The 22,279-nt window shown below is 39.2% G+C and overlaps 1 protein-coding gene across 1 annotated transcript in view; it reads right to left on the bottom strand.

Moving 5' to 3' along the window:
- RPL5 (ribosomal protein L5) overlaps nt 1–22,279 on the bottom strand; it is a 27,414-nt gene extending 5,135 nt beyond the window's left edge. The window contains exons 1-7 of the mRNA XM_030323654.2: nt 22,154–22,279; nt 15,299–15,397; nt 3,824–3,920; nt 3,599–3,708; nt 2,551–2,620; nt 2,352–2,467; nt 1,082–1,216 (exon numbers count right to left, since the gene is read on the bottom strand). Of these exons, the coding sequence (XP_030179514.1) occupies nt 1,082–1,216; nt 2,352–2,467; nt 2,551–2,620; nt 3,599–3,708; nt 3,824–3,920; nt 15,299–15,397; nt 22,154–22,279 (753 nt within the window). The remainder of the gene's footprint in view (nt 1–1,081; nt 1,217–2,351; nt 2,468–2,550; nt 2,621–3,598; nt 3,709–3,823; nt 3,921–15,298; nt 15,398–22,153) is intronic.

The following is a 22,279-nucleotide window of genomic DNA, read 5'->3' as shown; positions in this document are numbered from 1 at the left end:
ACCATGCTGTATGTATCTACTCAAGGGAGATATTCTCCACATTTCTTCAGTCTTATTTGGCTACAATAAAATTCAACTATTTATGTTATCACACATTTAGTTTTGATTAATTTCATTAAAATCTTAGGAGGAGGATCCTGGGCAGAAGAGAACATCTGGAGAGCTCTACTCTCCAAAGACATTACATCAATAAGGGTGACTCCTCTGCTAGTACATCTAACTAGAACTTCACCACAAGCAGTGTGAGTTTGTACCACATTGTTCTCATATATAAGGACGATGCTTCCCACTCCTACTCAAGCATATTTATAACCAATGAAAATGTGGATCCCTAACAATGATGCATGCTTAACATTTCCAATGCAAAACAAGATCGGTAACAGAAAACAAAAGACAAAAAAAATCACATTTGCATCTACTTTCCAGGTATTATAGGAAATGATGCCACCCAAAGGCAAAAATGATTAAAAAAACTGAATCCCATACCCATGCCTGCTCACCCTCCCCAAATTTAAAACATTGTTTCTCAAAATTAACATGTGTATAACCTGGACATCGTATTATAGATTCCAGGAGTGAGGAGTGCAGCCTGCATTTTAAATGTGCACTGATGGTCAGAAAATCTATACCTCTGAATAAAGGTCTGCAACATCCAACAAGGCAATAATTAACCTACAGATGGCTATTTAAAATTGTTTAAATTCAGTGCTCGCTTCAGCAGCACATATACTAAAATTGTTTGAATTCAATTCCTCAACAGCACCAGCCACATTTCATGTGCTCAACATCCACATGTGGCTAGTGGCTATCATTCTTTGGTTTATACTCTAGTGATCTAGACCCAACCCACAGGGTAAAAAAACAAAAACTATCTCCCCAGAGTACTAGAAAACTGTGTAGTCTCAAACTTTGTATTTATAAAATTGTCTTCCCTGATGATGACCTTGTAAGCAACAGTACAACAACAGGCACTTCCCAGAAGCCACAGCTGAGAGTATCTTATTCATGTGTGAACATCTACCTGGCAGACAACTCTTAACAATGAGCGAGTTGTAAAACATCAAAGTTATCTTCTACATACCCTGCGGGCCAGCAGCAGGCCAGTACAATATGCTGCAGCATAATTTGTCAGGCCAACCTTCACACCATACTTTGGGAGTTCATGAGCATACGCTGCACAAACTATCATGTCTCCTTCTATACGGGCATAAGCAATCTGTAAGAGAAAAACCAGATTAGTAATCTGTATTTTCAACTGTTTGATTACTTGTCCTAGGTGTCTTCTTTTTCAAAGGACTTAAAAAAAAAAAAAAGAAAAAAGCTGGACACAAATTACAATGCTTAGAATCTTTGTTAACCTTACCAATGGGAGTTTATGGTTTGGTCAACTATAGCAGATAGGTTTTCTGTAAATGTCATAATATCACAAATTGAACTAAAAGCACCACACAGACATTGAACATCGAAATGCCTTTGGAATAAAACTGTTGTTCTTTCCAAATACTGAAAAGACTTAGCCGCATTAGTCAATGAATTAAAGAGGCATCATGAAAAAGTCAAAAAAGGAATCTATCATTATTTCAAACATCTTTTGAACTAAGCATAGCTAGGTCCAACAATGCTTCTAATACCTAATGTTTAGTTATCTGAACTTAGGGATGAAGGAACTGTTAGTTTGCCCAGAAAACAGAGGTGTGCCTGCAAAAGCTCAGCAAATCATTAACTGTGAAAAATTTTCCCTAAATGTAAAAGCCCAGAAAACTAGCTTCTAGGAGCAAACAACCATTTTCTGGATGTCTTTTATGGGAAAGACACCTTCATACAGACTTATCAAGGCCTATTTCAAGCAATGAGCAGAAATAAAAACAATCTTAAAAGCCTAATTTAACCTCCACAACTCTCTCTTCAATAAGCAGTGGTATTGTGGCATATAAGGCCATACAGCACAAGTCAGGATTTAGTCCGTTAACAAATTCTATTACTCTTTTGGAACTGGAAAATGCAAGAACATACTTGGCCTCAAATTTATCCTCCTACCCCTACAAGAATAGTATATACCCTAGATTTCTCCAATCCTCTCCCCCACCATTAGAAAATGGGATTAAACTAGTTTGGTCAGGATTGTCAAACATGGCCAATTTTTCAGTTGAGCATTTTAATGTACCAATCCCTCCCATGCTCCAACTTCAGGCCTACTAAAAGAAAAACACTACTCAATGTTTTTAAAATGCCAGGCACTAGAGAGCCTCTAATCCATACATGTGTTTTGCCCCCCAAGTACAACTTCTCCAGCATTCAGTTAAAGAGGGTGAGGTTTACCATCTGTTGCTTGAGTTCCGAATACAACTTACCTGACAAATGATATCTCTGTTGGTTACGCGAACTATCATCCTGTATTTAGGTGTGTTGTACTTATTTTTATCCTGAATTACCAAGCGTTTCCGGGCATAGTAATCAGTTTTACCCTCTGGGGGGGAAAAAAGGCAATTTAAGAAAGTCTGTTCCACTGCAGAATCTTCTAATATTGTGAACATGAGTAACTGACCATACCTCGTCTTCTTCTAAATTTCACTTGGTATCTCTTGAAGTAAGCCTTATTCTTGACAACTTTAACAAACCCCTTTAAGAATAGAAGAATGTTATTAAAACTTTGATAAATGGCTTACGATATTTTTGATATCTGCGCTAACTCTGTAACAAAACAACACTTCAAGAGTGTATCCACACAACTGTCACTTTTGTAGACTCCAGTTTCTCAAACCAGAGGGTCAAGAATCACTTTTTCTACTTCCCATCAATCACTTTTCCAAAGCATTGCTTTAGACAGCAATCTTGCCTAACGTCAGTTTGTTCCAAACACCATACGTCTCATTTTGAGAACCTAACCTCGTATTTCCTGCACTGTCCACGCACGTTTTCCAAAAGCCTCAATTACTTGCCACAAAACTCATCTGGTCAAGGGCATATTTAGCAATTACTCCCGATTAAAAGAGCACTATCCCCCTCGAACCAAAGCAACGCCCCATCCCCCAAATCATTAAAAACTAGTGCCAACAACAGTCTAGAGACAGAGGCAGGAGGCACCTACCAACTAAAGGAGCTTCCTTTCGGGGCTCAGAAAAGCCACAGCCTCCAGGCTGACTGTTAAGTTTAAAAGCCACCTCTGGAAGACCCACCGACCCAAGACTCTCCCGAAAAAACCACGGAGCAGTCAGGGCTGGATGAGTCCGAGGAGCCGCAGCCCATCTCCACTCAGGCATCCCCAGCTACTCACGGGACCGACTGCATGCAATCTTCCCCGCCTGCTGGTGCCCCTTCGGACAAGCCGGCACTATCCCCACAGCCTGTCTACTAAAATCATCCCCCTCCTCAATCCGCCGCCCCGGCTCCTGATTTTCTTCGTCAACCCCTCCCCCAAGCTTGCGCGCCGGGCGGCAGCCATTAAGGCCACGCTGGGAGCGGCAGCCCTACCTCAGCAGAGCCCACTATCGAACGCCATCCAACCCCAGCGCCGCGCGAAACGGATCCTAGGCTGGCGTTTGAGCAAGGACAGGGAACCCCCGTGCATCCGTAGCCCCGATTCCAGATATCCACTCACCATCCTGCGGAACAGAGACCGGCGTCCGCGGCTCGCCACAGACCAGCAGGCCCAGCAGCGCTCCGCGGGGGGAAAAGGCCTCAGTCCGTGCGCAGGCGCAGTATGTAGCACTGATGATCACGCGAGCGACGTATGGAAGAGAGAGCGCGCCGGCCCTAGGCGTGCGGAGTACTGCCCCCATCTGGCGGGAGGACCGATGCTGGACTTCGCCGGTCAGTAACAAACCTTCAAAGCCACCGAGTCCCCAAACTCCTGGCTGGAAATCCGGTTGGGATAGGCGGTAAGTAGCAGGGATGATTATAGAAGTTGTCAGTTTCATATGCTAAGAAGTTGTTTCGTAACGAACATATATGACTTTGTAAATAGGAAAAAAAGTTTAAAATTAAATAGAATATATTTGCTGTGCAGCTCGTTTGCACCCTCCAGGACTCTACCTCCTGGACCTGGACTACTCATCCGGGTCCAGGTCATACAGGATCTCTTCAGGAAGCCTTGTCCCAGTACTTCAAACCTGAGTGAGGAAGGAGCCTCTCTTCTGCCTTCCCACAGCACCTTCAAATCTGCTTCAGCCTACCCTTCCCTGTAAACACCCTGAGGGTGGGCCCTGAAGTCCCAGTTCACCCTTGAATTGCCTAGCACAGTGCTGGCATTCAGTAAGTGCTTGGTGTTTGTTAAATGGTAAAAGAACTACTTACTGCACCCCTTTACCTCCATCATCTTTCTTGATCCCTGACAGCTTCATTCTTTTTCCCTCCATCACTCTGAGCTAGTCAGCTTAATTTTTCTCTGTAAGTACTTTTTTTTTCATTCTTTCAAAACTAATTTAAATTAAGGAATAAGCTGTTCCCTTTCCGTGTTCTACACACGCAGACTGAGGAGAACCAATCAACAAGCACCAACCAAACAAAAAAGCGCCTCAAGAGAAAGTACTCCCTTACCTAATAGCATTTCAAAGGTGGTCGTTGGGCTATTGCATGAGAATCATTTGAGTACTGGTTAAAATGCAGATATCTGAATATCCCACCTTTCCTGAATCAAACTTGCTGGTTTGGTCCCAGGAATCTCAATTTTTAATTTGGCCTCAATCTCAATCAATGCAGGAGGTCTCAGGAAAGCAGAAAACAAATCTTATTTTGTCCAGTAATGGAATTTACTGATGCTACCAGGAAAAGAAAGCGAAGATACTTACCAGCACAGCTGCTTAAAATATTCCCATCTTCAGAATGAGTGTTAACTCTATACCCCCATCATTCAAAATTTAAACTTACTCTTGGGAAGTGAATGTACATATAATTATCTAGCAGGAAAAAATCAGTGTGCAAACTGCTCAATATCAGAGCAGGGAGGAGGGTCTGTCAAACAGAATGACAAGGTTAAGTGGCTCCAAAAAACTGCCACTGGACTAAACTAAAATTATGATACTAATTTCCTCTGGTTTCATTTGTAACTTCTTTTTTTTTTTTTAATTTTTTTTTCCAACGTTTATTTATTTTTTGGGACAGAGAGAGAGCATGAACGGGGGAGGGGCAGAGAGAGAGAGAGAGACACAGAATTGGAAACAGGCTCCAGGCTCTGAGCCATCAGCCCAGAGCCTGACGCGGGGCTCGAACTCACAGACCGCAAGATCGTGACCTGGCTGAAATCGGACGCTTAACCGACTGCGCCACCCAGGCGCCCCTCATTTGTAACTTCTTATATAACAGGAAAAATGTACATCGAGTCCACTCTGGCCAATGTCAACAGAGCTTTCAAGGAGAAATGTTAAAACATTTCACGGACAAGTGTGGTTCAATCTTTGCCAAGTGGCTTTTAGAAGTACAAGGAAAGAAGTATATAACTTATATTTATAGAAAATAAAGATCTTCATTTTGGTGTTTCACTGATTTATTAGCCTCTGAAAGGTGCCACATGTCTTTTTCAGGCCCTGCTTACCCTGGAGGGGGGAAGGATCAGAAGGGAAATCTACCTGGAAATAGGCCCACCCCTAATTTTACATGTTTTAGGGCAAGAGTATGTATGAAGGCCCACATATCATGCAGCTGAATATTTAGAAGTTATGAAGCAACCTAACACATTGTTGAATTAAACATTGTTTTATCCTCCTTGTACTTCTTCTTACGTTATTAGTCTTCATAACAACAAAATTAAAAATATATGCCCCTATTGCCTTTGGCTGCAGCTGGGGGTCTATAGCAAGTATTGGCTGTCTCAGCCAGTGCAGATGGTGATACCAGGAGCCAGGGGAACTTATTTAGCACCCTTACCTAACATAATCTTGTTCAAGTGGTAAAAGTTAAAATTCACCAGCAATGGACCAGTCAACGTTTTGTGCCTCCTGATACGATGCATTGAGAAGAACACAAGTTACTTGCTACCAAATTTATGTAATTTAATCTAATTACATAATTTAACTATTCTGATATGTGATGAACTGCAAACAAACTCAAACTGAGGGACATTCTACAAAGTAAGTGGTCTGTATTCCTCAGAAATTACAAAATCATGATGGATAAGGCCAGACTGAAAGAGACCAAAGTGATTTAACAGCTGAATGAAGTATGTGATCCTGGAACACATCCTGGATAAAAAAGAAGATGAAAAGGAAGACTTTAATTTCTTTTGTACAAAGGACATTCTCAGAACAATCAATGAAATTTGAATGGAGTCTGTGGATTAGATGGATTAGATGGTAATAATAGATCAATGTTAACTGGATAGGTATACCATGGTTATCTATAGGTGTTCTTGGTTGTTAGGAAATATACTCTGAACTATTTTGAAGTAATGGGCATTATGTTTGCAACTGACACTCAGTATATGGCTCAGGAAGAAACCACATATGTGTGTGAATACACATACACATATATGTTTGTAAAGAGGAAAAACAATAAAGCAAATATGTTAAAATGTTAACAATGGGGAATCTGGGAAAAAGACATATGGAAATTCTTTGTACTATTCTTACAAACAATTTGTGATTGTGAATTTATTTCAAAATAAAAACTAAAACAACAATTCTGGCTGGAGTGGGAAATACTTTTTATGATTTGAAATGAGAGTGAACTCAATTTTATGCTATATGTCAAACATATATTACAAATAGAAACTCAGCAATTTTATTTATTGTAGTGATGGTTTCACACCAAAATACAAAAAGATTTCTATGATGTTACCCATATATTATGATTTTGAGATAACTACTTACTGCCCTAATCAGCTGGTTCTGTACTGTTACCAACTTTAATAATTATAATCAAAAACATCTTAAGTTATTTCAAAATGTTTTTTTCTTTGCAATTGACTTTTGCTTTATTTGAACTTATACACTGAAGGATAGCAAATAGTATGAACTTCCTTATGGTTGGATACCCTTAATTGATATTAATCCATTAGAAACATTTTAAACATTCTAAACCTATACTTTTATGTAGGAAAAACTAATTATCCTCCCTCAATAAAAGAATAAACTTTCTTTTTAAAATATAAATCTGTGGTTTTTATGGAACTGAAAGTCAGTAAAATATCAAAGGCAACCAAACATAATTATGATCACCACCATATGGGTGTTCTGTTGATAAGCTATTGATGTTTGAATGACTGATAAGATAAAGACATACAAAATTAATAAATTTATTGCATAAAAGTTCTGTTTCATATCTTCATTTCAGCAAAATTTCTATGTTGTTATCACTAAGATACCACACCATTTGTGTTCTACAGATAGTAATGCCAACTTGGACAGTCTTTCTTGGATCATTGATGTGCTTATGTAATTTTTGTTAATTTCAACTAGGAGAAATTTTGTTATGCTGAAGCAAGAGAAACTGGAATTTTAAATAAAATTTATAAAGCAATACACTATTTATATTTGGAAATGAACCATGATCTTTACATATCACATTCTAACAATGTAATGATGTCATATAAGATAAATTATTATCTTCAATAGAATACAATAGAAACTATTACTAGATTTTAAAAATTGTTTAATGTTTATTTTAAAAGAGAAAAGTGTGTGTGTGCATGTGCACACATGCAAGCAAGTGGGGAAGGGGAAGAGAGAGAGAGAGAGAGAGAGAGAGAGAGAGAGAGAGAATCCCAAGCAGGCTCTATGCTGTCAGTGCAGAGCCCAATGCAAGGCTCCATCCCTTGAACTGTGAGATCATGACCTGAGCTGATATCAAGAGTTGGATGCTTAACTAACTGAGCCACCCAGGTGCACCTAGATATTTTGATATTGTCATATAACTCACTTTTATTGTGATTTTTACTGTCTCTTACAGTAGTATCCATATCCACACACATTTTGTTATTCTTCTAATATTTCAATACTATGGTATGATGAAGAACAACAAAAATATTATGTTGCTCAATTTGCTCAAATGTTTTTACAATCAGACTATACATTGATCTATCAAGGTCAGAAAATAATCTCCATAGAAATTAGTTTCAGGTTTATTTGTACATGTATTTTCTTCTTCACAGCCATGGAAACTTTTTTGTTTTCTTGTTCTAATTTCTTTAATTAGAATGTCACATTTATTGAATATTTCTCATGCAGTTATATTTAAATTAGAAAAAAATTATCTAGGGGTACCTGAGTGGCTCAGGGGGGTTAAGTGTCCAACGTCAGCTCAGGTAATAATCTCATGGTTCATGGGTTCGAGCCTTGTGTCAGGCTTCACGCTGGCAGTCTGGAACCTGCTTGGGATTGTCTCTCTTCCTCTCTCTCTGCCCTTCCCCAACTCGCACTTTCTCTCTCAAAAGAATAAACTTTAAAAAAAAAAGAAAAAATTGTCCAAAATTTCAATCCTTTTAAGAATTAGATGTGTTTGAAAACAAAACAAAACAAAAAAACAAACAAAAACTCTGGAAAACAGTGTGGAGGTTCCTCAAAAAATTAAAAATAGACCTACCCTATGACCCAGCAATAGCACTGCTAGGAATTTACCCAAGGGATACAGGAGTACTGATGCATAGGGGCACTTGTACCCCAATGTTTATGGCAGCACTCTCAACAATAGCCAAATTATGAAAAGAGCGTAAATGTCCATCAACTGATGAATGGATAAAGAAATTGTGGTTTATATTACAATGGAGTACTACGTGGCAATGAGAAAGAATGAAATACGGCCCTTTGTAGCAATGTGGATGGAACTGGAGAGTGTGATGCTGAGTGAAATAAGCCATACAGAGAAAGACAGACACCATATGTTTTCACTCTTATGTGGATCCTGAGAAACTTAACAGAAACCCATGGGGGAGGGGAAGGAAAAAAAAAAAGAGGTTAGAGTGGAAGAGAGACAAAGTATAAGAGACTCTTAAAAACTGAGAACAAACTGAGGGTTGATGGGGGGGTGGGAGGGAGGGGAGGGTGGGTGATGGGTATTGAGGAGGGCACCTTTTGGGATGAGCACTGGGTGTTGTATGGAAACCAATTTGACAATAAACTTCATATATTGAAAAAAAAATTAGATGTGTTTGAGTTTTGAATACCTATATTACTATCAAAAGCAAGTAATACTATATATCAAATAGCACAAATTCAAAATTCATTTTTCATCCAAAGACTCTGATTTGCTCTTTATTTAAACACCTTCTATTCTTGGGGCGCCTGGGTGGCTCAGGTCATGATCTCACAAATCGTGAGTTTGAGCCCTGCATCGGGCTCTGTGCTGACAGCTTAGAGCCTGGAGCCTACTTCAAATTGTATGTCTCCCTCTCTCTCTGCTCCTCCCCCGCTCATGCTCTGTCTCTCTCCTTCAAAAAAATAAATGAAAACATTTAAAAAAATTTTAAACACCTTCTAGTCTTTCACTTTACTCTTCTAGCATCTCTTTACTCACTAGCATCTCATGTCTTGTTTAAATCAGATCTACTGTTTTAACATGACGAATACCTCTGGAACCAGGAACTGGAACATGAAGGTACACAAGAAAATGGAATTGGGGCTCTACTCAGACATGAAACTTTGTTATACCAGAATTTGGGGGTGGGGTTCACATTACCACAAAGAAGGGATTTGACAAGTTAATTTGTTTTCTTTGTTTTCTTCCTCTTTCCTAAAAAAGTTTCCATTACTCAAATCCTCCTGCACTCCAAAGAGTGTCTATTTCAAATGTCAACAGCAGCACAAACCCAAAACTTCCATGACATTCAGATACAATTGCCTTTTGTTTCAAGGACATAGCACAAGAAAAGTGGAATAGTGTTTCCCTGGGGCCTGGAAGGTGTTGATTACCAAGACAGAAGCTTAGGGTTTCTGGTCAGAGCAGAATGTTAAATCCTACGAGAGAGAGAGAGAGAGAGAGAGAGAGAGAAGCAGCCATAGCCATGCAGTTTTAGTAAGTTTACTTTTCTATGCGTTTTGTGATCTGCAGGGTATTATAAAGGCCAGGGCCAGGACAAGAGCCCAGGTAAGGGCCCCTCTTGCTGGGTCAAAGGGAGGAATACTTCAGGAAACTTCATACCCACCAAAGATCACAGGATTTGAAATGTCTGAGCCCCTCCTGTTGGAGTGCTTTGCTGGAATCATCTCAGTGACTCAGACTTGACTGGAGGATTAGTGAGTGGGGATAAAAGAGGGGGCTGTAGGGTTTCTATATCATAGAAATAGCAAGCATCTATTGAGAACCTACAATGTGCCACAGTCTATGCTGAGCGTTTATTACAGTATCTCATTTAATCTCAAAACCACTCTAGTAGATAGTATTATTACCCTCATTTTACAAATGAAGAAATGGATGCCACAGCCAATCATAGCAGAACACAGGTGGCTATCATCAGTAATTTTCGGATGTGAGCCTGCCTTAAAACCATGCTAAAAGGGGCACCTGGGTGGCTCAGTCAGTTAAGTGCCGGACTCTTGATTTCGGCTCAGGTTATGACCTCACAGTTTGCAGGATTGAGCCCTGTGTCAGTCTTTGCACTGACAGTACAGAGCCTCCGTGGGATTCTCTCTCTTCCTCTTTCTCTGCCCTTCCCCCATTTGCATGCTCACTCTCTCTCAAAATAAATAAATAAACTTTAAAAAATTGTGCTAAAAGAGGGGCTCTAAATATTCATAAGCCTGTATATTTGACTTTGGAACATATTCCATAATGGTTTTTTATATGACTAAGATGTAAACATTCTTTGGCTTAGACTAACTATAATTAATTCTGTTTAGAAATAAAGGTGATGGAAATGCAAGCTGGTGCAGCCACTCTGGAAAACAGTATGGAGGTTCCTCAAAAAACTAAAAATAGAACTACCCTATGACCCAGCAATTGCATGAAAAGGCATTTATCTACGGGATACAGGTGTGCTGTTTCGAAGGGACACATGCACCCCATGTTTATAGCAGTACTATCAACAATAGCCAAAGTATAGAAAGAGCCTAAATGTCCATCGATGGATGAATGGATAAAGAAGATGTGGTATATATATACAATGGAGTATTACTCAGCAATCAAAAGGAATGAAATCTTGCCATTTGCAACTATGTGTGTGGAACTGGAGGGTATTATGCTAAGCGGAATTAGTCACTCAGAGAAAGACAGATATCATATGACTCACTCATATGAGAACTTTAAGATACAAAACAGATGAACATAAGGGAAGGGAAACAAAAATAATATAAAAACAGGGAGGGGGACAAAACAGAAGAGACTCATAAATATGGAGAACAAACAGAGGGTTACTGGAGGGGTTGTGGGAGGGGGGATGGGCTAAATGGGTAAGGGGCACTAAGGAATCCACTCCTGAAATCATTGTTGCACTATATGCTAACTAATTTGGATGTAAATTTTAAAAAATAAAAAATTAAACAAGTTAAATTAAAAAGAAAGAAAGGTGAAACTACAGCCCATAAAGTGCTTATCGTCTTCTGAACCTGGAGCTTCACAAAATTCCAGAAAAAGAGGTACAAAACTCTGGTCAGTATTAACTAAGAGACATATTCTTGTTCACCAGATGAAACCCTTAGTTTTAGAATTAGGAGGGAAACTCTTGAAGCCTGAAGAAGGCAGTCCCAGGAGAAATCTGGGAAGTCCAGGATCACTTTATTAGATGGTTAGTTAACATATGAAAGTCAAAATATTTATTTTGGTTTTTTTAATGAAAATACTCATCTTTAACATTTTTAAATGTTTATTATTTTTGAGAGAGAGAGACAGAGTGAAAGCAGGGGGGGACAGAGAGAGAGAGGGAGACACAGAATCCAAAGCAGGCTCCAGGCTCTGAGCTGTCAGCATGGAGCCTGAGTTCAAAGCCGGGCTTGAACTCACAAACCGCGAGATCATGACCTGAGCCAAAGTCAGATACTTAACTCACTGAGCCACCCAGGTGCCCTGAAAGTCAAAATATTTAAATGACTCAGTAATATTTAGATGGTTTCTTGAAGACTAGGTTTATTACATGTTATTAAGAAAAAGTTAGAAATGTCTAAGAATTGCTAAACTTTAGAAGAGCTACTTTAAGGGCAGTTATCATCTGTCCTGCTTGCCTAAAAAAATCTCTTATTGCTACAAGATTGAGGGGGTATGAAATAAAGGCAAAGAAGCAGCTGGCTAGGAGTGTGTTAGGTGGTAAGAAAGCTACCTGGGAATTAAAAGTATGTGTCTACATCATTCCTGGGATCATCAAAAGTGATGGTCTTATTTTGCTTGTTCTTCACATCTAATAATATATGTTTAATGACTAATTCCATAAATCCTTTTGAGATTCCACTTATTAAATGACACTAGTAATATTTGTTTCCCTCTTCAGTTACTTTGGGCATATATAAGGTGGACCCAGTGAAAGCTGACCAAGTACTTTGGGAGAAACATTATAAATTATTGTGGCTGATTCTCCCCATCGCACATGACAGTAAAGCCAATTTCTGGATTCTTCCTGTCTCCCAGGCCAACTTCTTCAAGGAAAGATTGCAAACAAACAAAAAAAAAAAAGGTGTAATTATATCTATTACAGACAACTTCAAAGTGATGGTCATAATGCTCTGAGTCATTCCTATCTTTCTGTGTGCGGTCAGCATCTTGGAGAGTCTGTGCTTAAAGGCACAGTGTCTTGAAGGGCACTTGAAGGGCACATCATAGCCATTAGATGAGTTTATGAATACATATAACTACTCTAGGAGCTCTAATGGAGGAAACAAGACAAGCACATAAGATGAACTTCTTATAGAGCAAATAACACCAAAAACTTTAGAGTCATACTTGATGCCACTCTTAATCAAGTTCCACATCCATAAAGTACATGGCTGTACTTTAAATATATGTATTACTTCTCATGTCCTGGTCCAAGCTGCCATTATCTATTACCTAGAATATTGCATTAACCTCTTAATAGGTCTCTCTGCTTTGAACTTGTTACTCCTACAATCTGTTCTCCAGACTGCTTTTTTAAAAAAATATAAGTCAGGGTGCATCTGGGTGGCTTAATTGATTAAGCATCCAACTCTTGGTTTGGGCTTAGGTCATGATCTCACAGTTCATGAGATTGAGCCCCATTTCAGACTCCATGCTGATAGCACAGAACTTGCTTGGAATTCACTCTCTCCCTCTCTCTGCCCCTCCCCTGCTCTTACTAGTGTGCATGCTCTCTCTCTCAAAATAAACTTAAAAATTATGTGTATATATATATATATACATATATATATATGTATATATATACACATATATATACACATGTCAGAATATGTCGCCAACAGACACATGAAAAGATGCTCAACATCACTCATCATCAAGGGAATACAAATCGAAACTACAATGAGATATCACCTCACACCTGTCAGAATGGCTAAATCAAAAACACAAGAAACAACAAGTGTTGGTGAGGATGTGGAGAAAAAAGAACCCTTGTGCACTGTTGGTGGTAATGCAAATTGGTGCAGCCACTATGGAAAACAGTATGGAGGTTCCTCAAAAAATTAGAAATAGAACTACTCTGTGATCCAGGAATCCCACTACTGGGTGTTTACCCAAAAAATGCAAAAACACTAATTTGAAGGGATACATGCACCCTGTGTTTATTGCAGCATTATTTACAATAGCCAAATTATGGAAGCAACCCAAGTGTCTGTCTATAGATGAGTGGATAAAGAAGAGGTGGTATATATACACAATGCACAATGGAATATTATTCAGCCATAAAAAAGAATGGAATCTTGCCATTTGCAAGAAGATGGGTAGAGTTAGAGAGTATAAAGCTAGGTGAAATAAATCAGTCAGAGAAAGACAGATACCATATGATCTCAATCATGTGGAATTTAAGAAAGAAAACAAACAAGTAAATGGAAAAAAAAGAGAGACAAACCAAGAAACCGACTCTTAACTGTAGAGAACAAACTGATGGCTACCAGAGGGGAGATGGGTGGGAGAAATAGGAGGTGGGGATTAAAGGGTACACTTATTGTGATTAAAGAGAGAGAGAGAAGAGAAGAGAAGAGAAGAGAAGAAAAGAGAAAAAAAAGGAATATGTCACTTTTGTCCTCAAACTCTTTCAATGGCCAAAGTGTTCATTACAGCCTATGCAGCCCTATATGGTCTGCCCCCCCACCCCCACCCCATGTTTCTTTGACTTCATCTCAAGTCCTTCCATCCCTTTCTTATTCTACTCCAATTTGCCAGCCTCTAAGCCACTCCTATCTTAGAGTCTTGGCACTAACTATTCCCTCTGCCTTGATTGTGCATCCCCTAGTCTAGTTCATTTGGTGTGCTGCATTACTTTCAGCTTTCTATTCAATTGTCTTTTTTTTTTTTTACATAAAGGCATTTCCTAACCACTCCATCTAAATTAGAACACTCCATCATTCTTTATTCCCCATATTCTGCTTTTTCACCATAGCAATTATTACCTCCTAGCAGTTATAAATTTATTTGCTTATAGTCTGTCTGCCTTTCCTACTACAAGCATTTCATGAAGGCAGAAAAGGGACATGTTGAGGATAGAGTATGAAGAACAGAGCTTGGTATGAAATTAATTAAGTAAATGAAATAAATATGATATTATAATCCATAATTCATATGAATTCATATATAGACACTATAAAATCTGATCATTTATTCTAATCATTCCATTTATAAATTGGCATATAATAATCTACCTCAAAACATAAAGACTTAAAATAGTAGCACTCATTTGTTTTGCTCATGAATCTGCAATTTGGGCAAAATTGTTGGGAAGGCTTATTTCTGCTCCATTTGGCAACAGCTAAAGTAGCTCAACTGGGTCTAGAAAGATTCATTCGAGATGGTTCATTCACATGGCTGGTAAGTTGGAGCTTGGTATTGGCTAGGAGCTTGGTTCCTCTCCATGGGCTCTCTGTGACTTCTCCAGATTCTGCACAGAATAATGGCTAAGTTCCAGGACAGTGCTCCAAGAAAACAAGGTGTGGTTTTTACAGTATTCCGCGAGTCAAGGTAGTCACAAAGGCCCACCCAAAAGGAAAAGAGGCATGGATTTTGCCTCCTAATGGAGGAGTGGCTTGATTCTAGAAGCACATGCAGAATGGGCCATATTGTTGTAGTTATCTTTTAAAAATATAATCTGCTATGTAATTAAACCAATCTTTGAGACACTGTAAAATAATTATAAAAACAGAAACATTGGTGTGTATGGAACTGTCCTATATAATAGCTACACTTTTCTTACACTCATGTTAAAAAGTTATGCTTAGAGGATCTCAGAAAAAAAATTCAATTTCTCTCTGGACTTTACCTCTGATGCTGCCTCCTGGGGCTCTTCTCCAGCTTCCATAAACACCTCTTCAAATAGGACTTCAACCAGGACTGAATTCTTGCTCTTTTTCCTCCTCCACTATTAGACAATTATATTAAATAAAATTTAAAATACTAATAAAAAGTCAGTAAATGTATTCTGACCACATATCTTAAATGTTCTAATTCCTAATCGACATCTTTTTCAAATATTCCTCTTTCTGTGCAATTGAATAGACATGGGTTAAAATCCTGGCCTTCACAAATACTGTCTGAACAACCTTTGTGAACTACTTGTTTGCAATCTTTGTCAATTTTTTTTTAACATTTATTTATTTTTGAGAGACAGAGAGAGTCAGAGCAGGAGTGGGGGAGGGGCAGAGAGAGAGGGAGGCACAGAATCCGAAGAAGGCTCCAAGCTCTAGCTGTCAGTGCAGAGCCCAATGTGGGACTCGAACCCATGAACTGTGAGATCATGACCCGAGCTGAAGTCAGACACTTAACCCACTGAGCCACCCAGGTGCCCCAAGTCAATTTTTTTATTGGTTTCTTAGTGTCTTCTATTGATTCACAAGTGATGTAACAAGAACATTAACTCTTTCCCCCCTGGGTTGTTGTTAACCTTTCAATTTTATGTGAAATATTTGTTGACAAATATAAGTTGATAGTTGATTATGGGTAATTTGGTATTGCTTGCAGTGTCTCTGTGCACCAGAAGGAGGAGTGCGATCAGAAAGCTGCCAAAACATAAAATTGTATTTCAAGAAGCAAAAGGCAAATAGGGAAATGAACAAATGACCAACTCCTTTACGTCCAAATGTACCTGAAGAAAAGTGCAACTACTGGCTACTGTCCCCAAAACTGTGAGATAGAGGATATAGGTGAAAGCCTGGGAGAAGCTTGTCACAATTGCTTTATTTCCAATAACAGAGGGGCAGAGCAGGTCAGTTTGAATGTGTGTGTGTGTGTGTGTGTGTGTGTGTGTGTGTGTATGTGTGTTTCAAGGAATGGGGTGAATGCCTCAGGAAGAGAAGGTGATTCATAATAGACTCAGTAGGTGTCAGCAAATGACTCTACAATTCACAGTGCTGTTACCTTAAAACCAGGAAGTAAGAACAAGACTTTATAAACATTGTACAAGTCATGTTCATGTACACTTGTGAGTTTGGCCCTAAAACAGGAGACAACCTCTATGTGTGCCACAACTGTCCTTTGTATTTCAATCTTCTATAGCACACAGATGGAGACACTGTCTTTAACATGGAATTGATTATATTTCCTGGCCCCACTGTCTCCTAATTTTTGCCCCTCTCTTTAATGCTTTAATACCTGCTGCCAACCTTTTGTTGAGGCAAAGACCAGCTCATTGTGAAATGCCTTTTCAAGAATAGCTGAGACTCAGTAGTAGTGAATTGTATATTTTAAGGACCTTAAGGGACTGAAGCAATTTTGAGATGCCTTCAAGTTTGAAAGCAACAAACTAGACCATCTTGGGTGCCAGAGCAAGGGGAGCATCAAAGAGGGAGAAGAGCTTTAGTGTCCACACAATCTTCATTAGCACCACAGTAATTGATATAGACAATTAGTATTTTCTCAGTTTCTCTAAAGTGCTATGTAAATGCAGCTCTAAGGTCTGTTCCCTCACCCTACTTTCCCACCTAGGAAGCTGTCTGTCCCATCCCCCTGCTATGTAGAAATCCTGAAGCCATTGCTAGTTTGTTATTTGCAGTGACCCACAACATCTGGCTTCCTGTCTTGGCTCAATGGTTACAGCCTTATCTTTGGTTTTTGAGGACATGCAATTGAGAGCCTTTGAACTTTGCCCAACTTCAAGTCTCACACAGCCAGTGTAGTTGCAATGTTTACATTGGAATAACAGGTTCTGATCAACATCAGTATGAGCACAAGTAGGTGTAGTTTTAACTTCTCTACTAAACTGGAATGTTTGCCTTTATTTTACTGTGTGTACTTTCTTTGGTTGTTTAATTATGGAAGTGATCATTGAAACATTAAATCATAGGTAAAGTAAAGGCTTAGACATAAAATTTCTAAAATGACTCTGCTTTAAAACCAACCAACATAGAACAACTCTTCTGTTCACCAAGAGTGTAAAATTAATGTGACTTTCTAGATGACAGATTTTACATTTTGCTGTTACCATTACTTGACACATTTGTTAAAGAATCATAAAATAAATTCTTTTCCTCATAGCAAAGTAAGTTTTTTTCTATGATAGACTATATACTTCTCTCTCTCTCTCTCTTTCTCTGCTAGAATTCCTCTTGGGAAGAGCACAGTATTTACTGGAGGAAATATTTGGTAAAGATGCTGGTGTAAAGGGTGAGACCTTAAGGACATGTTCAAGCAGCAAGCTTGCTAAATTGCTATGCAGAAAGCCAGATGAAGAATTTGTTTTTCTTTTGAGAGGAACTAGGGTGGATAAGAGAGGGGAAAGGAGGCAGAGGAGAGCAAAGCCATTGTAGTAGCTTTCTGTGAGTTGACCCCTCTATATGACCCCACCCACGTATCTTCAGTGAAGTCTACTAAAATTCACAAAAAGTTGGTGGAAGCAAATTTCTTGTGAAAACTCATCAAGGGCTGAGTTCGCAGAAGGCATTAATGAAAGAGGAACAAAAACAGTAAGCCTCAAAATATGAGCCAAAGACAGAGATCACCATGACGTCATAAGCCACTGGGAGTTAACACAAATCTTGATTAGGACATTGGATTTTACAGATCTCAGAAATGGAGGGATTGAGCTCTCTGAGGAGCAAGGGAATTACCCAGATGACTCAAATAATCATCAAAATGAATTATTTGGGGAAGGTAGAGCACTGCCTGTCACAAATCTTCAAGCCTGACAGTTCAAGTTAAAAGGAAGGATACTACTGCCTAACTTTATAATTTGCAAATTTAAAACCCATATAAGAATTAGGGTTTTTTGTATTACCTTAAGAATCTACTGGTTCTGTTTTTTAAAACTCCTTCTCCCACCCCCCAAAGTCTGCAGAAATACATCTTATTTTAAATTTTTTTTTAACGTTTATTTATTTTTGAGACAGAGAGAGACAGAGCATGAACGGGGGAGGGTCAGCGAGAGGGAGACACAGAATCCGAAACAGGCTCCAGGCTCTGAGCTGTCAGCACAGAGCCCGACGCGAGGCTCGAACTCACGGGCCGCGAGATCATGACCTGAGCCGAAGTTGGCTGCTTCACCGACTGAGCCACCCAGGCACCCCATCATCTTATTTTAAAGTAGGTAACCAGGAGTATTTGGCTGGCTCAGTTGGTAAGGAGTATGACTCTTGATCTTGGGGTTGTGAGTTTGAGCCCCATGGTGGGTGTACAGATTACTTAAAGAAAATAAAGCCTTAAAAAAATAATTAAATAGCTAAGTATTAGAAAATGGGATGTAAGACTGGAATATTGATGTACCTAAGAATTGACTTTGATAAATCTTCCCAGAGCTAATTTATGTTGCTTTCACGCTCTATTCTTTTGCATCCTGTTTCTTTGGAATGGATGTTTAGCTGAACTTGTTAAGTCCTGGGTTTTGGAGTGAGCAGTTTCTCCATTTCAACATGGCTCTATCACTTACTACCTCTTTGACCTTTAAATTCTTTTTCTAGAAAATGGCAATAATAATTGTACCTACCTCCAGGAGTTACTGTGAGGACTAGAGAAATACTCACTGTTCTTTCTTATTTGTAGTATTGATGGAAATACACATAGCCTAAATTTTACACTGATGTTTCATCATCCTCTCAGTTTTCAGGTTTATCTCTTGAAATAGATATGGGAAAGTGTTTGGGCCTAAAGACAAAAGGAGTTTCTCTTGAATAGGGCTAGACATAAACAAAGTGGATGAGTGACAACAAGGGATTTTTCAGAAGGACCACAACTGGAAGGCTCCATAGCTATTAAATGCCCCTCAACTGTTGGCTAATATTCCATGATCAGAAATCTAGCTATTTAGGTAAAGATTTTGCTCAAATATAAATACAAATACTACTGGGAAAGATAACTTTGGAGTGAATAATATTCTTAAATATTCTTTTCCTAAGAAGAGGGGTTTTGAATGAGATTACGATGAAGGAGAAAATATAAGAGCAATGGACTTCTGATAATCATAAAAAGAGGAAACAATTAGAAAGTTGAGAAGAAGAGTGTTCCAAAGACAAATGAAAGACTTAGTGATTAAAATGTTATAGTTAAGAGAGTTCATCTGCAAAGTCCTGATATTGTAGCAGATTATGAATCTGGGCAATGTTAGACAAGCCAACACAGAGAGTGGGAACTTCAGTCTGTGTGTGTTGTCTTGGAAGACAGAGTGAGTGGTTAGGCTTGCCTACCTTCCTCTCTAAGATTGTTTAACCATGCTGTTGGAATTTATCTGGCGAATTTCTCTGGAAACTCATGTGGTCTTGGAAACAGAAGGTTAGAAATGAGACTCACAGCAAGTATAGTGGCCCCACTCAGACCTGTGGCTCTCACATTTGATGTAATTTCCATGATTTCACTAGAGACTTGGGGACTGAGCAAACACAGGAGATCTATTCAAGACCAAAAGGATTTCCTAAATCATGGACTTGTCAGGAGTTAGGCTCAGGTTTGAGTCCTGACTCAATGGCTTATTTATTGTGTGAATTTAGCAAGTTGCCTAAGTGTTCTAAACCTCAGTTTTTTTCATGTGTAAAATAAAGATTAATAATACCTCATGGGGTTGTTGTGAGTATTGAATGATATAGTTCACAAAACAAATGAACAAAGAAGCAAAGAGGCAAACAAACAAACAAACAAACAAACAAACAAAAAACAGACTCTTAAAATACATAGAACAAACTGGCAGGTGCCAGAGGGGAGATGGGTGGGGAGATGGGTAAAATAGATAAAGGGGATAAAGAGGTACAAACTCCCACTTATAAAATAAATAAGTCACAGAGAGGAAAAGTACAGCACAGGGAATACAGTCAACAATATTGTAACAACATTGCTTGGTGACAGATGGTGACTACACTTACTGTGGTGAGCAATGAGTAATGACAGAATTATCAAATCATTATGTTGTACACCTAAAACTAACATAATGCTGTATGGTAATTACACTTCAACAAACAAATTGTATATATAGTTCATCTGAAGTGCCTAGCATTATACTTGGCAATAATAGATATAGTTTTATCAATCACAATACATTACAATACATTAATCAAACACTAATGTAGGTGTTCCTGTGAGGGGATTTTGTAAATGTGGTTAACATGTACAATTGGTTGGCTCTAAGTAAAGGAGATCACCCTTGGTAATGTGAATAGGCCTCATCCAATCAGTGGAAGGCCTTATGAGCATAAACTGAGACTTCCTGGAGAAAAAAATTCTGCCTCAAGTATGCAGCATAAAATCCTGTTTGAGTTTTTAGTCCGCCAGCCTGCGCTACAAATTTTGGACTCAATATTGGAACATCAATTTCTGCCTGAGTTTCCAGCCTACCAGTCTGCCCTACAGATTTCAGACTAGCCAGTCCCCCAAATCACATAAGCCAATTCCTTAAAATAAAGGAAGTGTGTGTAAGTGTGTGTGTGTGTGTGTGTGTGTGTGTGTGTATCCTATTGGTTCTGTTTCTCTGGAGAACACTGACTCGTACATGAAGACATAGATCAATACAAGATTTTTAGAAAATGGAGACAGCAGAAGAAGGAGAGAAGGCAAGAGAAGTTCTAAGAAAAATAGGATCCTCTATACAGCTAATTAGAACCAATTAAAATTTCCACAGAAGTGGGAGTCCCTCAAGTAGTATATAACCCAAACCATCCACAAGAAGTGGGCCTGGTTTCTCCAGAGAACTTTCAAACTTTCACTTCACTATTACTGAGGATCTTCTTCGTCTGTGAGTTGCTTGCTCTACCAAGCCCCTCCACAGTGGCCTTCTGGGATTCACTGGGAGGAGCTATCAGACTTGCCTCTTTTTTCATGGCTGAGGTATTTTAGAGTTAGACTGAAGACAACGATGCTGTTCAAGAATCACTGCAGGAAGTCTGGCCCTCCAAGACTCCTATTCCTTAGTGGCTCTGGACAAAAGGTAAATGGCCACAAAATGCATGGGAGCAAAATTCTCCTCCAACCTGTAAGGATTCCAAGGATGGACTTTTTCCTGGTTTATGCCATGTACTGGCTGTTATGTCCCTAAAACGAATACAGATACAACATAGTGATTGGGATCAGAGCTGGAATTTGCTGTTTTAGGGTCCCAAAGGTCACCCAACTGTTAATTAAAACTCAGATAAATGGGGCGTTTGGGTGGCTCAGTCGGTTAAACATCTGACTTCGGCTCAGATCATGATCTCCTGGTCCATGGGTTCGTGCTCCACATCGGGCTCTGTGCTGACAGCTGGGAGCCTGGAGCCTGCTTCCAATCCGTGTCTCCCGCTCTCTGCCCCTCCCTTACTCACCTCCAGGATAGGGAAAAAGGATCTGTGGACAATATTTAGCAGGGAAAAGTGTGATCCATAGGGTACCCTAGAATTTACCAACCAAAAAGCCAAAAAGGAGGTGATAAGAAAGGAAAAGTGTAGCCATGGTTGAAAACTGTTGATAAAAGTTTGGAGGACTGACTCAGGAATCAAACTGAGGGGTGAGGATGAATTGGGTAGACAATGAAGCTGATGACCATGAAACTGAAAGACTAGATTAAGGAGGCAAATACTGGTCAGATACTGGTAAAATTTTGTGTTGGTAGATATTAGAAGCTGGAGAAGGGATGGTAAAATATCCTCCAAACTGGGAAGGCACTCTCTGACTGAAAAGCTAAGCAAGCCACTCCAAACCATTTACACAGAGTTTATTTAGGTTAACTTACTGAGAGGAGGGTGTTGTGATGGCAGGGACCAGGCAGACAATGATCCAGGCGCTGGGCAGCTACTCTCCTCAAAGTCCCGAACTTAATCCACAGATTTTGTAGAGTGAGGGGATATGCAGAATTCAT

The sequence above is a fragment of the Lynx canadensis genome, chromosome C1 (genome assembly GCF_007474595.2).
Source record: "Lynx canadensis isolate LIC74 chromosome C1, mLynCan4.pri.v2, whole genome shotgun sequence".
Taxonomy (NCBI): Eukaryota; Metazoa; Chordata; class Mammalia; order Carnivora; family Felidae; genus Lynx; species Lynx canadensis.
This window is presented reverse-complemented; position numbering and strand designations above follow the sequence as displayed.